General features: G+C 40.8%; 1 protein-coding gene across 1 annotated transcript in view; it reads left to right on the plus strand.

Annotated features, from left to right (window-relative positions):
- Positions 1–2704: 2704 nt before the first annotated feature.
- LOC134482360 (mucin-16-like) overlaps positions 2705–17526 on the plus strand; it is a 55446-nt gene continuing 40624 nt past the window's right edge. The window contains exons 1-5 of the mRNA XM_087589380.1: positions 2705–2991; positions 7482–7596; positions 8325–8498; positions 9457–9563; positions 11534–11586. Of these exons, the coding sequence (XP_087445506.1) occupies positions 2735–2991; positions 7482–7596; positions 8325–8498; positions 9457–9563; positions 11534–11586 (706 nt within the window). The 5' untranslated portion in view covers positions 2705–2734. The remainder of the gene's footprint in view (positions 2992–7481; positions 7597–8324; positions 8499–9456; positions 9564–11533; positions 11587–17526) is intronic.

Here is a 17526-nt window from a genome sequence, read left to right on the forward strand (position 1 = left end):
CTCTGACTCTGCTCAACAGCAGCACTGGAGCCTTGGAGGCTAGGATGCTGGTTGATTTTAAGCAATTCTACAAAATGTGGATATAATCTGGGAAAAGTGAATTACAGTAGAGGTATCTTCTCCATCACATTGTCCTGAGGGCAAGTCTGAAGCTCATTTTATTGTGATTGATGTATAATTGCTCTGCTAAGTGTAAAAGACAAAAGAGAGAACCCCAAATGGTCCAGCATGATGAAGGGGTAAACAGAGTTTATCATATTGATACAATGTCTCTAGAGATGGACAGAGGCATTGACACTATCTTATGATAAAAGAAGCTATTATTTAATGACCAAGAAAGGGGATATTTCTATATTAGATGACTTCATTTATGTTAAATATGCAAAATGACCTGGTCGGTGAGGGCATAGAACTTTATCCCAGCACTCAGGAGGCAGAGGCATGTAGATTTTCACGAGTTTGGGGCCAGCCTGGTCTACAGAGGTAGATTCAGGACAGCCAGAGCTACACACACTCAAACACACACACACACACACAGAGAGAGAGAGAGAGAGAGAGAGAGAGAGAGAGAGAGAGAGAGAGAGAGAGAGAGAGAAGGGGGTGGGCAGAGACAAACTTTCTTGAAAATCAACCAATCACTCACACAAGGAATCAATTAAACAAACAAGAACCTCAAAAAACCAGACACCAAAAAACCAATCAATCTATCAAACAATGTCAGAAGCAACAGCAGCAGCAGCAGCAGCAGCAGCAACAACAACAACAACAACAATGACAACAACAACAACAACGACAACATCTACACCAAAAACCAACCGAATGAGACCAAATGTTAGATTGGATTGCAGCCAGTTTACTCATTAACTCAAAGCATCCGTGAAACCCAGGCACACCATGGGCTATGGTGTGCTCTACACATCCTGATCTTAAGTTCCTATACTTAAAGAAACACTTCTGTCATTAAAGAGGGATAGGCTGAGCTGGTGCCTAACAAGTTGATAGGGGGTAGGATCTGGAGGAATAAAGAGTACCTTCTAATGGCCACAGAGTTTTCTCAAACTTAAAATATTTTTAAAACCAATAGTATAAGGGATGCATAATTTTAATGACATAGTAAGAGTGCACTCCTAGATTATATACTTGAAAAAGATGAATTTGCTGCATAAGTGTATTACATACCTGTAAACATGTTATTATTGAAAGATTATGCTTCTTTCACATGTATGAATGTTTTGCCTACGTGTCTGTGTGCGCACTATATGTATGTCTGGGCCTGTGAAGATATGAGGGTTCTAGATCGCCTATAATTAGATTTGAAGATGCCTTTGAGCTTCTTTGTAGGTGTTACTGTAGGTTTCAGGGTTTGAAGCTGACTGATATTGAGGATTACCTTTGCCCTCCAGTAGCAGACAGGTTACCTTCCAGTATTATGTACTCTGGTTAGTAGTGTGAAGAGTCTAGTTAGACCCCGGCTCAACCTATCCCCCCCTGTGATGACAGAAATGTTATCTTCAGAAGTCAGTCCTGAACATCAGATTGTATAGAGCAACCAATATTCTTGGCACTGGCTTGTGATGGTCAAGGTTTTCTATAGGACCCTTTGGGTAATGACTCAACAGGTTGCCACCCATTCCTGTTGCTGGATTTGTAACTTGGTGGCACAACATGTCTAGGTGGAGCCTCGTATCATGTTAGTTTTTGGCTCCATATGTATTCCATACATATAGGAAGCTAATAGAGTAGCAGATTTCCATTTAATTTTTTCAAAGGGACTTTAGTGTTTGTTGTCCCTCCCCTTATTTCCTACTTTACCTAGGCTTGCATGCCAGGGCAGTGGGTGCTTGGTTAAGAAAAAGAAACTGACCCTCTTCCTTATCAAGTATGAATCTGTGTGCCCATTCCAACATGCAGCCTGCAGGTGACCTGGATACACTGGAGAGAGTGATCAACTCCAGTCAACATCATGTTGATGAATATGAAAGGAGGGTAATGGGGCTTGAAAAATGCGAGGGAGGTAGAAGTGTGTACCCTTTGCCTCTACCCATTTCTCCCGGTTCCCTCTCATTAACCCCTCCTATTCTAGCTTTTCTTTATCTCTTCCCAACACTATACACTCCTTCCTCTTCCTGGGCAGATATTCTTCTGCCCCCTAGTTCCCTAGTAGATAGTCAGGAATCCTGTGTGGTTATCCAGATTGTAGTTCTCATATCAGATACTTAAAACCTAACATCCTTAACAGCAGACACATGAAATGTTTGTTGTTTTGGGTCTGGGTTTGCTAAATCAGGATGATTTTTTTAGGTCCATCAGGCCAGTCTTAGGGTTACAGATTGCAATGGCTGCCCTAACTGCCCTCAGTACTCCCTTTGAAGGCCATGCAATTAGATCTACTTCAGCGTCAACATTGACAGAGCTTTGAACAAGCACTGAGGGGGCTGGGCTCCTAACAGTGGAGTCTGAGGGGGGCACACATGGAGCATAAGCATAGGGTACAGTCCGTAAGCCAGCTCCATTGTGAGCTCAGAGCATGTCACTATGGTGGTGCCAGTGCAGCTGTGTTACTAGGTGATGAAGTATAGTTCAGTTAACCCTGAACGAGCAGGTCTTGCCTACACTTCTTTGGCAAGAATTGGTGATTTTAGCAAACTCTTATCGTATAATTTGGGAGGTGGAGATTAGCTAAATGGGAGGGAATAGAGGGTAAGAAGGTCCTGGGCGGCCCTAGAGCTCCATAATGGAGGAAGATTTTGAATATGATGCTCTGGCATTGAAGTTCCCCAGAAGGGGACGCTGGTACACCCGTCTGTGGCGCTCCTGTCCTGGTTTTGGATGCCTGCGTCAAAAGAAAACGACGAAATTTCCCCTCTATCTGATCGGGTATGATCCCGTGGGTCGATTACAAAGAGCGGCCTGTGTTGGGGACGTGGAGAAAATTGAAAGTATGATCCATGAGTGCCATCATCATGTGGATGAATCTGATTGGAGGGGCAGGTAATGGGGCTTCAAATTGATGAGGGGAGTAAAAGGAGGAGGGTAGGAACTGTTAGGGACACTCAGGGCTAAGGAGGAAGACAAATCAACTTCCAGGGCTACAATCTGAGGGTAGAGAGTGGTCATACATAGGCTCATTTTCACTGGGGACCCCTGGGTTTTATACCTGCTAAATGCTCTTAGTCGTATGAGACCTCCACACTGTGGAACAGCAGCTCCTAGGCCTTAATGAAACTACATAATTTTATTCTTATGTTAACTCTTACATTTTGTAAACATACAAAAAGACACACACACTCACACACATAAATACCGTTGTTTTGCCTCTGTGTATTTTCTGTGTACCATTGTGATAGAACCTGGTGCAGGATCCCCTGGAACTGCAGCTATAGACAGTTGTGAGCTGCCCTGTGTGTCTTAGCAATCAAACTGAGTTCTCTACTAAACAAAACTAGAGCTGTTATTGCCAAGACCCCTATCTAGATTTTCTTTCTTCTTTGTTGTTGTTGTTGTTTTCTGTTTTTTCATTTTTATTAGATAGTTCATACATTTACATTTCAATGTTATGTCCTGTCCTGCCTCTTCCACCCGACTTCCCACTCCCCCTGATTCTATGACGACTTTCTTAATACATAATATGATGTAATATAATAATGTATAATATAATATAATGTATATGATACAATATAATAATATAGTATAAAATAATAATGGATCAAAGACATTTAGAACTGGAACTGTGACCATGCTCCCATGTAATCACCTTCTGTACTGTTGTTTTTACATCGATACACATGTGAAGGACAGAGATTGTCCTCATCTCACTTCCTGTGCCCCACACGTGTGGAGCTTAGGGTGTGGTGGTCAGAGACAATGTCGACTGCTAGTTATGTTGTACCACCATGGGGTTCTAAGGCCTGAGCTCAGGCAAGCAGGCCTCCCTGTGGGTTCCAGCCCATCGTCCCTCTGTTCTGGAGACTCCACTCAAGCAAGTCCATGGTGTGCTTTATTTACTGTCTTGGAGCACACTGATCCTCACACTTGTAGGCAAGTGAGCTTTGCGGATCCCCTTATCCCAAGATCAGCAGTCAGGTTTTCAGGACAAATGCTTTACCAATTGAGTTTTAACAACTACCCCAGCCCCTCATTCCTTTTTCTCTGTGTGTGTGTGGGTTCTTACCATGAACCCCCTTGCTCATCGTCCCTCCTCCTCTTATATGAGGGTTCACCCCCACCCGTTTGCCCACTCCTTCCGGATTCCCTGCCTTAGCATTCCGTTCCACTGGGGCTAGAGCCTTGGCAGGACCACGGGCTTCTCCTCTTATTGGTGCCCAACAAGGCCATCCTCTGCTACATATGCAGTTGAAGCCAGGGGTCTTTCCATGTGAACTCTTTAGATGAACGGACATCTGGGTTCTCTCCAGCTCCTGGCTATTGTAAATAAGGCTGTTGTGAATGTAATGGAATATGTTTCTTTGTTTTATGTTGGAGCCCTTTTTGTGTATATGCACAGGAGTGTGTAAAGCTGGGTCCTCCAAACAGATTTCCAGAGTTGTCCCAGCTTGCTCTCCCACCTACAAAGGAGGAGTGTTCCTCCTTCTCCAAATCCTCGCCTACCTCTGTTGCCTGAGTTTTGATCTTAGCCACTGTGACTGGTGTGGCGTTGAATCACAGGGTGGTACTGATTTGCATTTTCTCTGATGACTAAAGATGTTGACCAGTCCTTTAGGTTCTTTTTGGCCATTTGATATTCCTCAATTGAGAATTCTTTGTTTAGCTCTGCTCCCCTTTTTGTAATAAAGTAATTTGATTCTCTGGAGTCCAACTACTTGAATTCTATGTGTATATTGGATGTAAGCCTTCTATCAGATGTAGGATTCATAAAAATCTTTTCCAATCTGTTAGTAGCCATTGTTTTCTAATGACAGTACTCTTTGCCTTACAGAAGCTTTGCAATTTGATGAGGTCCCATTTGTTGATTCTTGATCTTGGAGAATAAACTATTGCTGTTCTGTTCAGGAAATTTTCCCAAGTATTCCAGGCTCATGTATTCTAGGCTCTTCCCCATGTTTTCTTCTTTTAAGTTGAGTATATCTGGTTTTATGTGGAGATCCTTGATTTGCTTGGATTTTAACTGTGTACAGGGTGATAAGAAAGGTTTGATTTGCAGTCTACATGCTGAGTGCCAGTTGATTCAGCACCAGTTGTTGAAAAAGCTATCTTTTACCCACTAGATGGTTTTAGTTCTTTTGTTAAAAATCAAATGACCATAGGTAGGTGTATGGGTTCATTTCTGGGTCTCCTATTCTATTCCATTGATCTACTTGCCTATCGCTGTACCAGTATCATAACATTTTTATCACTATTGCTCTGTAATACAGCTTAAGGTTAGGGAGGGTGATTCCCCCAGAATTTTTTTTTTCTTGTTGAGTATAGTTCTCAGGATCCTGTTTTTTTGTTAATGCAAGTGAATTTCCAAATCGCTCTTTCTACCTCCATGGGGAATGGAGTTAGAATTTTGATGGAGATTGCGTCGAATCAGTAGATTGCTTTTGGACAGATGGCCAATTTTATAATGTTAATCCTGCCAATCTGTGAGAATGGGAGATCTTTCCATCTTATGAGATCTTCTATTCTTTCTTCAGAGACTTGAAGTTCTTACCGAACAGGATTTTCACTTGCTTGGTTAGAGTCACACTGGGTTATTTTATTTTATTTGTGATTATTCTGAAGGTGTTGTTTCCCTAATTCCTTTCTTAGCCTATTCATCCTTTGAATAGAGAAAGGCTACTGATTTGTTTGAGTTAATTTTGTATCCAGCCACTTTGCTGAATTTGTTTAAGGGGGCATCCTTGACTACTCCCTGATTTTAGTGGTATTCCTTCAACTTTCTCTCAATTTAGTTTGATGTAGGCTATTGGTTTGCTGTATATTGCTTTTCCTATGTTTATAGTAAGCTTTGAATTCCTGATTTTTCCAAGACTTTTAAAGGTTAGCACCTCATTCTTATATCCTGTCTTTATGGTTGAAGGGGAATCGATGACACACCAGCATATTTTCCCTAGTTCACATGCTTCTTGATCATTTTGTTATTCTAAGATGTTAATTAGTCTTTAAGGTGGAGCTTCATATAAAGAATACAAGAATGAAGTTTAGTTTTAAAATATTCTTCTGTTCATTGAATATTTTCTTTAAAAACACTGAATTGTCCAATGGTAATTTTTCATTCTGTCAGTCCATTTATTCCCCACATGTAACTTAGATATCCCCTGTGTAGAATACACGTTCTAATATCTCTCAAGATCTTCCCATTTGTAAAACTTCATTTCTCTGCCCAGTCAAGCTTCCTTACATTCTATAAATTTAAATATAACATGAAATGAACATTACTCTTTGGAACCCTCCTTTCATTTTACTGAAACTCTATGAATCTCAAGCAAGGCAGCTATGCCACGATAGGTTATTACCTTGTAGCAATATTTACCTGATTTTGGTGTGAGTCCATGGGCACATTGATCAATATACGGCAAAGCATGAGGTCCTGGTTTCTATACCGAGTATAGAAGTGTTACATATGGGCATAAAAAATGAAATGTGAAAATAAAAATAAAAGAAAGTATTGAGGACTGAGGGCTTACATTTTTGTTCACTGTTAAAAATGTACATAGATGCAAGTGACCGGTAAAATTGCCACTTACCTGTTGATTGTGACATATTTTGTTTAATGTAGGCCACAATGGGTTGCATGATAATTACCTTTAATTTTGTAAAGTGCTAAAAGTATTGCTAATTATAGTTGTAAAATAATAAAAAGGATAAATGACCTTCCATTCTTAGAGAGGGTAAAATGTGAATGAAAATGAAGGTAACCACAATGGATAAGATAGGAGGATTAAGAAATGTAAACTTCTTTTATATGAATTTTTTTATGTGTACTGCTGATAAAATCCTGTTTTTCTCTCACAGAATAGTTCTGTTTGTTATCACTAGGAAGAGAAATCATTACCATGATCAGGAAATGCTGAGCTCTCAGGAGCTGGAAATGCTTGTAGTGTTGTAGCAGATTTCTTCCCCATTCGAACTGAAACATCAGAGTAGCCCCTATTAATATATGTTTAATGTTCATCCCTTGGATGGGGACATGGAGTCATGGAGCTCCTGAAAATACCGAGGAGTAACTAGTAAGTTCCAGATATTAGAGTATGATTTAAATTCAAGCTGAGATCAATTTGGGAACTTTTCTAGGATTCAGACAGGCTGCTTTGAGCAGCGAAGAAGGTCAGGATAGAACACCTGCCTTAAATAGGAAGAGTCATGTACCATATCCCTAGCACAGTAAATGAACATTCGAGTAGACCTCAATAAATAAGAACATTGTAGTTACTTTCTTCCATCAGATAGAAATCACCTTCATATTATGTAGTACTTACAGGTGATGATAGTCTTACTGGGAATTCAGAGATGTTGCTAAATGTGTTTTCAATTTGCAGGACATCGCTGCATTATGCGAGTGCCCACAACCATCCAGATGTAGTGACACTGTTATTAGAAAATAAGTCCAACATTAACATCCAGGATGATGAAGGCTGCACACCGTTGATTAAGGTAGCTACAGGCCAACTGTTTTGGTATGAAATGGATTAGAGGTGTCCTTGTTTGGTTTCTGTTGTTGTGAGAAAACACAGACCAAAACTTACTCAGGAGAGGAAAAAGTTATTTAGCTTACATTTATTCATCCCAGTTGATCCTCATGGGAAACCTGGTCAGGAACTCAAATCAGGAACTGGGGGGAAGAACTAAACTAGAGATCAGGGGAGAATGCAGCTTTCCATGGCTTTTACCCAGGTTTGCTCAGCTTTTTTTTATACAACTTTGAACTCAGGCATGCCCCTACCACAAGACCTTGGGCTTTCCTACTTCTGTCTAAATAAAAAAAAAATAGTTCCACACAGTGCCCCAGAGGCCAGTCCAATTCCTCAAGTGAGGATCTTTCCAGGTGTATTAAGCATGTATCACATTGGCAAAAAGAACAAAATCTAAGCAAACAAGCAATCTCTGCATTGTGACAGCCAACCAGCACAGACCTGAGTGCTTAGGACATCTAGGTGGGTTGGTAGAACCCCTTAATTCTACCACTTGGAAAAAGATGTGGTGGGGAGATCATTAAATGAGTCAAGCCTGGAGTATTTAAGAAGACCTTGTGTCAAAATGGAGGGAAAATATGAATAACTAAAACTCTGTCTGATTTCAGAGAAACTATTCAGTGCCATTGTAGAAATGTCTCCCTTGGCTTCCTTGAAGTGAAGATGTATTTCTTTGTACAATTTCCACAGGCTGCGCAGCGGGACAACACACATTGTGTTTGTGTATTGCTCAGGCACAATGCTAATCCAAATTTGATGGATTACAGTGGGAATACAGCCTTTCACCATGCCATTTCCAGGGGCAGCATAGCAATTGTAAAGATGCTCCTGGAGTACAACGTAGATATTGAAGCCAAAACAGAGGTAAAGGTCATTCAACTTCATTCCCAATGCACTTCTAGCTACTTCTAGCTGGGACACTCAGACCTATTTTCTACATGCAGAACCTCAAGCATTCTCACTGAATGTGTTCAGAGGAACGCTTTTTCTCTTTAAATATGTGTGTGTGTGTGTGTGTGTGTGTGTGTGTGTGTATTTATAATTAGTGCCAAAAAACCCACAGAATAGCATATTTTGTCTCAGCGTTGACTTTAAGTTTGAAATTCAAGATTATAGGCTTTAGGATTACACACAGACACACACAGACACACACAGACACACACACACACATACACACACACATCACATCACATCTACACCAACAAGAAAAAGAAATACATTTCAAGTTTAATGATTATAGAATATATAGAACTGGGTTGCTGCTAAGAAGGTATTGATGTGTGTTTGGCTCAGGGATGAGGGCAGACTGGGAAAGGAGAGAGGTGTCAGGCAAATTAGAAAATCTGATCATTGAGAAAATATACAAAACATTTTTATGATTTTCAAAAGTTTTGGTATTCATAGAAGATGCTATTGCCCTTGGGAGATAATTTTTAGTTTAGAAAAGAAATATATTTGGAGTGCAGATTGAGAAACTCTGCTCCAGATACCTCTTGAGCACACTCCTTCAACAGGGGCATACCAAACTTTATATTTTGGGGTTGTGTCCATGGAGGTCCTAGTCTTTGGAGCTAAGAAAATTGGAACCATTGAGTGTTTGGGGAAAATTCTGGAAGGGATTGGTGTTCATATGCAGTGTTGTGTAGACAAAAGATGTGTCAAAGGGAAGAAGAGAGCTGTGTGTGGAAAGCACAGCAGGTGTTGTAGGAAAAATGATGCCTTGTGACTCAGTACAGTGTGTGTTTATGTTCACAAAATCTGTGATGAACTTTCAGTTGAGAAACAAGTTGTTTTATAAAATGTAATATTGTTTTCTTTACAGTATGGCTTGACACCACTGCAACTTGCAACATATGAAAATCAGACTGAAATGATAAACTTCTTAGAATCAATGAGTACAGATGCACAGGCCGTGCAAGTGTCAAACAGGTACAGTTTCTTCTCTTCTACAGTCTTAGTGTTGTTCTTGATGGTGAGAATTGCTTAAGTCAGGAATATTAATATGATATTAAATGATTTGAAAAACTCAGAGAAATATTTAGAAAGCTTATTACACACGAAATATGAGCTAGAAAAGAGACTGTTCCAACACAACAAAAGAACAGCAGTACCAGGAGTGCTACATAGCTCAGTAGTTCAGTTCGTGAGTCATGAACCAAGACAAAGAATAAGCTAGATCAGCTGTTGGTCCACTTCAGTATTTTTTATTTTGACACAGTTTGCCACTGAATTAAAGGTCATGTGTGTCATTGGCAAATGTTCTACCATGAATAAACACCCCCAGTCCCTGAGTCTGAAATTTTATAATTTCTGACCTTAAAAATGACAGTATAAGCCATATCTTTAGAATTATATGTTACATAATCACAGGTAATAAATAGTGTTTCCTAATGATCTGTTTGAAATGTCCAATGCAGTAGAAAACTACCTTTTGCTAGGAGGTGTTCGGTAAACTTTCATCCCGTAATTAACTAGCAATGTTGGTGATATTGCAGTCCAAGACATTTTTGTGTCACATTTCAGATGGAGCTTTTAATGTGGATATATAAATAGTTCATTTCCTTCCACATATTCTGGTATTTTAGAATTATAAATCTTCTCCTAGATTTTGTGAATGTTTAGCTCTAAAAAAATTGATCTTACAAAGCTATATTCCCTTCCATATGAAATAAAATTATTATGCTGAAAATCCCTGTTTAGTACACATGTTTACCTAATGTTTATGTTGAGCCATTATTTCCAGACAACAGATCTGTGCTTTAAGGTGAGCCTTTCTAGAGAGAGCTCACTCTCCTTTCAAAACTTAATGCTCTTTGAAATATTTAATTTTATTTTTTCTTATTCATTTTACATCAAACTCACTGACCCTGTCTCAGTCTCCCTATTCCACAGTCCTTTCCGGTTCCCCTTCCCCTTCACCTCCGAGCAGTCATGGATCCCCTATGTATCCCCACACCCTGGCACTTCAAGTCTCTGCAAGGGTAGACACTTCCTCTCTCTCCAAGGTCAGACAATGCAACTCAGCTAGAAGGAGGTATCCCATGTATAAGCAACAGCTTTTTGATAGGCCCCATCCCAGTTGACTGGGACCCATATGAAAACCTAGCTGCTCTTCTGCTACATATGAGTGGGAAGGTGTGAGTCCAGCCCGTGTATGTTCTGTGGTTGGTGGTTCAGCCTCTGAGAGCCCCAGGCGTCCAGGTTATTTCACTTTGTTGTTTGTCCTCTGGGGTTCTTATCTCCTTGCAGACCTGGAATCTTTCCTCCTAGTGTTCCCTAAGAGTCTACTGCCATACATCCCTGAGCAAGGCAAATATTCTCTTTAGAGTTTTTAAGAGGGAGGGAGGAGAGAGAGAGAGAGAGAGAGAGAGAGAGAGAGACAGAGACAGAGACAGAGACAGAGACAGAGAGACAGAGAGAGAGACAGAAAGAGAGAGACAGAGAGAGAGAGAGACAGAGAGAGAGAGAGTCAGAGAGAGAAAGATTGATTGATTGATTGTTTGTATGCATGCTTGAGCCTTTTAGTTTGTGTTCTATTTAAAAGCTAACCATGCCTCATGTTTTCTCTTGAGAAAGTCGCAAGGATACCAGTCAACAGTCATAGTGAATTGCTGAAAAATAAATTCAAAATTGTTTGACTAGACCTGTAGTTCCATGAATTACATCCCAGACTGTGGGAGGTAGGAGACCCACAGACCTTTGTGAGTTAAGTACAACATGGTCTATGGCGTGGGTTTCAGACCAGCATGGCTACATAGTGAGATCCGGTTTCAAAAAACATTGTTTGTGAACATCTAAACTAAGATACTGGGGACTGAAATATAAAGGTCTTCAAATGCTCGCTAAATGTTTTTCCTATGAATAGTACAATAACCATAACTTATAAATCTACGCCACAGTGCAAGAAAACCAGCACATAAAAAGGAAGTGAAGCATGTAAGATTTTTGGAAGGTAAGATTTTTTATATCATATATAAATTTACTATATTGTAGCTGGTCTTATTCACCCTAGATAAAATAGTGCGGACATTTTAGCTCCTCTCCTACTGTGACCACACAAGGCAGCCCAGCTAGCAGAAAGGAATCCAAATGCAGGCAACAGAATGAGAACCTGCCCTCACTTCAGTAAACCAGGAGTCCACATGAAGAGCACGTGAAACTGCACGTCTGCTACCTCTGAATATGGGGTCTATGTGCAGCCCTGACGTGCTCTTTGATAGGTGGTTCAGTCCCTGTGAGCCCTCATGGGCCCCTGTTGGTTAATCTGTAGGTTTTCTTGTTGTGTTTCTGAACCTTCAATGGCACTGTCCTCCTTTGAATTCAATATCCTTCCCCCAACTCTTTCACAAGACGCCCCAACCCCCACCTGATATTTATTTGGCTGTGGGTGTGTACATCTGTTTCTATCCAGGGCTTGATGAAGACTCTCAGAAGAATTATCCAAAGCTTCTGTCTGCAAGCATAGCAAAATATCATTAATGGAGTCAAAGACTGGCTCTCTCCCACAGGGTGGGTCTCAAGTTGGTCCAGTTATTGGTTTGGTATCTCCTTAATGTCCGTTCCATTTTAACCTGCATATCTTGGTGGTAGGATAAATTTTGGGTTGATGTTTTTCTGAGTGCTTTGGTGTTCTCCTCCTTCTCCTGGAAGTCTCCCCTGTGTACAGAAGATGACCACTGAAAGCTGCATATCACCTGCTGCTAGTAGGCTCTGCAAGTCTCAGCTCCACAGATAGACTGCTAAGAGCCCCCATGGTTCCTGGTCTTTGTTTCACCACAGAGATGCCTCTCCACTGGTATCTTCTGTCCCAGCTCCCACACCACACCTGCTCTGCACCTTAGTTCCCCTCCCCATCCTACAAATTTCCCTCCCTCAATCGAATCCTGATATCTATTTCATTTTCCCTCCTGAGTGAGATTCACGCATCTTCCCTTGGGCCCTCATTACTTAGCTTCTTTAGGTCTGTGCCCTGTGGCCTGGTTATTCTGTAATTTATGGCTGCTAAGGTCCTCACCTTTAAGTGAGTACATACCATGCCTGTCCTTCTCGGTTTCAGTTACCTCATCCAATATGATGTTTGCCAATCCCATTCATTTGCCTGCAATTTTCTCAAATTCCATGTTTTTCATAGCCGAGTATTATTTCATTGTGCAAATATACCACATTTCCTTAATCAGTTTTTCAGTTGTCTCCTGTCCATGGCTATTACAAGGAGAGGTTTTATGAACATAGTTAAGCAAGTGTGCTTGGGTGGTATGGTGGAGCAAGTTTGGGGTATATGCCCATGATTGACATAGTTGTGTCTTAAGGTAAAAACTATTTCAAAATTTTTGAAAAAAAAAAAAAACCCGCCAAATTGCTTTTCAAAAGGGATTTTAGGGGTTGGAGATTTAGCTCAGCGGTAGAGCACTTGCCTAGCAAGCGCAAGGCCCTGGGTTCGGTCCCCAGCTCTGAAAAAAAGAAAAAGAAAAAAAAAAGAAAAGGGATTTTAATGTCTCTCCCACCAACAATGGAGGAATGTTCCCTTTGCTCAATATCCTTGTCAGCATGGCTGTCACTTGAGGTTTTGATTCTGGCTGCTCTGACTGGTGTAGGATGGACTCAGGGTCCTTCTGATCTGCATTCAGTGATGACTGAAGATGAGCATTTGATGTCTCTCGGCCTCCTGAGCATCCTCGGCTGGGAATGCTTCGTTTACCACTGTACACCATATTCAGATTGGTTTATTGCTGTCTAACTTTTTGGGCTTTTTATATATTTTAACCATTATTTCTCTGGAAGTGTAAGACTGATGACGATCTTTTCCCAAAATGTAGGCTTCTCTTTTGTCCTTTTGATGGTGTCCTTTGCTTTACAGAGGTTTTTAAGTTTTGTGAGTCCCCATTTATCAATCATTGATCTCAGAGGCTGGGACAGTGGTGTGCTGTTCAGGAAATTGTCTACTGTACCGATGTCCTCAGTATATTGAAGTTTCTGCTTCAATGTCAAGGTCTTTCATCCACATGAACTTGAGTTTTGTGCAGGTTGAGAAATACAGATCTATTTGCATTCTTCTTCATGCAGACATACAGTTACACCTGCACCATTTGTTGAAGAAACTTTCCTATTTTCCCCATTGTGTGGTTTTGCCTTTGTCAAAATCATGTGTTGGTAGGTATGTGTGTTTTTTCTTTGATTTGATTCCATCGGTCAACTTTTTGTTTCTATACTAATTCTATACAGCTTTTGTTATGATTGCTCTGTGATATGTCTTGATATCAGGGATGATGATACCTCCAAAAATTATTTAATTATTCAAGATATCTATCTATCTATCATCTATCTATCTATCTATCTATCTATCTATGTATCTATCATCTATCTATCTATCATCTATGTATCTATCAGCTATCATGGGTTTTTTGTTTTTTAAAGAATTGCTCTTTCAAGGTCTGTAAATAATGGTCTTGCAATTTTGAAGAGAAATGCATTGACTGTGAAGATGCTTTTTGTAAGATGGCCATTTTCACCTTGTTAATCCTATCCATCTGTAGTATAGGAGACCTTTCCATCTTCAGATGTCCTGTTAATTCCTTTTTCAGAGACATAAAGTTTTTGACAGGCAGGTCTTTAAGTAGCTTGATTAGAGTTGTACTGGGCTATTTAATGTTATCTGTGGTTACTGTAAAGGGTTTTGCTTGACTAAATTTTTCTTATCCCTTTTAACTGTTGCATGAGGAAGGGCTGCTGGTTTTTTGAGTTAATCTTGTATTCAGACACTTTTCTGTAAAGGTTTATCACCTTTGGTGTAGGTGTACTTTGGTAGATTTTGTGAGGTCTCTTTTGTATGTGGGCAGCTTTGCTTACTCTCTGGTTTTAAGTTTCTCTGCATATAAGTTGTTAGTGTTTATTGGCTGGTTCAGGTATGCAAATTTGATCACTGAGGTCTCTAAGACTTTTAACATGAAGGGGTGCTTGATTTTATCAACAGCTTTATCAGCATCTAATGTGATGACCAAGTGAATTTTTTTGACCTCTCCACCCCTGCCAGCTGCAGCTATCCATTCATTTTCATGGCTGTCAAGCCATCTCCCCTGTATCTCCCCAGACCCGATCCTGAAACACTCAGTTGTCTCAAAACTACCCACTCCCACCTAGTTCCTTCCTTCCTCTGCCTCCTCTGAGTATTTTCCGGTATGTTCTCAGTTAGATTCAAAATCCTCTCTTGGTCCTTTCTTCTTCATCTTCTTTTGGTCCTGAGTATAGTATTGATATCCTGTACTTTATTGCTAATATCCACTTAGAAGTGAGTATACGCCATCCATGTCTTTTGGGTCTGGGTTATGTCACTCAGGAAGATATTCTCAAGTTCTATTCATTTACCTGCAAAGGTCATTATGTCTTTGTCTTTAGTAGGTGAATAGTATCCCACATTGTCTCTTTTCATTAAAAAAAAAACTTCACCCTTGTCAGTTGCAGATTTCCATTCACTTTCAGGACCATCCATCCATCTCTCCTCTTCCTTACCCACACCTGATTCCGAACCCATCCCATAGCCCTCTGTATCTCTTCTCTATTCAGTTCACTCCCTCTGTCTTCCTCTTAGGACTGCTTTATGCACTCCTTTAAGTGAGATTCAGGCATCCTCACTTGTGCATTCCTTCTTGTGTAGCTTTTCTGAGTCTGTGGATAATAGCATGGTGTCTGTATTTTTGGCCAATAACCATCTATAAGTGAGTACATAACACACATGTCCTGTTTGGACTCTGGAGGATATTCTCAAGTTCCATTGATTTACCTCCAAAATTCATTCTGCCTTTGTTTGTAATAGTGGGATAATATGCCATTTTGAAAGTATACATCAGGCCTGATCAGGTGGGCACTCCTGAGGCTGCAGAGCAGAGGAGACCACCAACACTGCCCACCCCTGCCCACATCCCTGGCCCAAGAGGCAACTGTATAAGGCCTCTGGGTTCCCATAGGGGAGGGCCCAGGAGCGGCAGGACCCCTGCGCCTGAGACACCGCCGGAACCTGAAGGAAACAGACCGGATAAACAGTTCTCTGCACCCAAATCCCGTGGGAGGGAGAGCTAAACCTTCAGAGAGGCGGACACGCCTGGGAAACCAGAAGAGACTGCACTCTGCGCACATCCAGACGCCAGAGGAAAACACCAAACGCCATCTGGAACCCTGGTGCACGGAGGCTCCCTGAAAGAGCGGCGCAGATGTTCCCGGTTGCTGCCGCCTCAGAGAGGACTTAGGCAGTACCCCACGAGCAAACTTGAGCCTTGGAACCGCAGGTAGGACCAACTTTTCCCCTGCAAGAAACCTGCCTGGTGAACTCAAGACACAGGCCCACAGGAACAGCTGAAGACCTGTAGAGAGGAAAAACTACACGCCCGAAAGCAGAACACTCTGTCCCCATAACTGGCTGAAAGAAAACAGGAAAACAGGTCTACAGCACTCCTGACACACAGGCTTATAGGACAGTCTAGCCACGGTCAGAAATAGCAGAACAAAGTAACACTAGAGATAATCTGATGGCGAGAGGCAAGCGCAGGAACCCAAGCAACAGAAACCAAGACTACATGGCATCATCGGAGCCCAATTCTCCCACCAAAGCAAACACGGAATATCCAAACACACCAGAAAAGCAAGATCTAGTTTCAAAATCATATTTGATCATGATGCTGGAGGACTTCAAGAAAGACATAAAGAACTCCCTTAGAGAACAAGTAGAAGCCTACAGAGAGGAATCGCAAAAATCCCTGAATGCATTCCAGGAAAACACAATCAAACAGTTGAAAGAATTAAAAATGGAAATAGAAGCAATCAAGAAAGAACACATGGAAACAACCCTGGACATAGAAAATCAAAAGAAAAGACAAGGAGCTGTAGATACAAGCTTCACCAACAGAATACAAGAGATGGAAGAGAGAATCTCGGGAGCAGAAGATTCCATAGAAATCATTGACTCAACTGTCAAAGATAATGTAAAGCGGAAATAGCTACTGGTCCAAAACATACAGGAAATCCAGGACTCAATGAGAAGATCAAACCTAAGGATAATAGGTATAGAAGAGAGTGAAGACTCCCAGCTCAAAGGACCAGTCAATATCTTCAAAAAATCATAGAAGAAAACTTCCCTAACCTAAAAAAAGAGATACCCATAGACATACAAGAAGCCTACAGAACTCCAAATAGATTGGACCAGAAAAGAAACACCTCCCGTCACATAATTGTCAAAACACCAAACGCACAAAATAAAGAAAGAATATTAAAAGCAGTAAGGGAAAAAGGTCAAGTAACATATAAAGGCAGACCTATCAGAATCACACCAGACTTTTCGCCAGAAACTATGAAGGCCAGAAGATCCTGGACAGATGTCATACAGACCCTAAGAGAACACCAATGCCAGCCCAGGTTACTGTATCCTCCAAAACTCTCAATTAACATAGATGGAGAAACCAAGATATTCCATGACAAAACCAAAATTACACAATATCTTTCTACAAATCCAGCAATACAAAGGATAATAAAGGGTAAAGCCCAACATAAGGAGGCAAGCTATACCCTAGAGAAGCAAGAAACTAATCGTCTTGGCAACAAAACAAAGAGAATGAAAGCACACAAACATAACCTCACATCCAAATATGAATATAACAGGAAGCAATAATCACTATTCCTGAATATCTCTCAACATCAATGGCCTCAACTCCCCAATAAAAAGACATAGATTAACAAACTGGATACGCAATGAGGACCCTGCATTCTGCTGCCTACAGGAAACACACCTCAGAGACAAAGACAGACACTACCTCAGAGTGAAAGGCTGGAAAACAACTTTCCAAGCAAATGGTCAGGAGAAGCAAGCTGGAGTAGCCATTCTAATATCAAATAAAATCAATTTTCA

Source organism: Rattus norvegicus, chromosome 16, assembly GCF_021556685.1.
Source record: "Rattus norvegicus strain SHRSP/BbbUtx chromosome 16, alternate assembly SHRSP_T2T, whole genome shotgun sequence".
In the NCBI taxonomy this organism is placed as follows: Eukaryota; Metazoa; Chordata; class Mammalia; order Rodentia; family Muridae; genus Rattus; species Rattus norvegicus.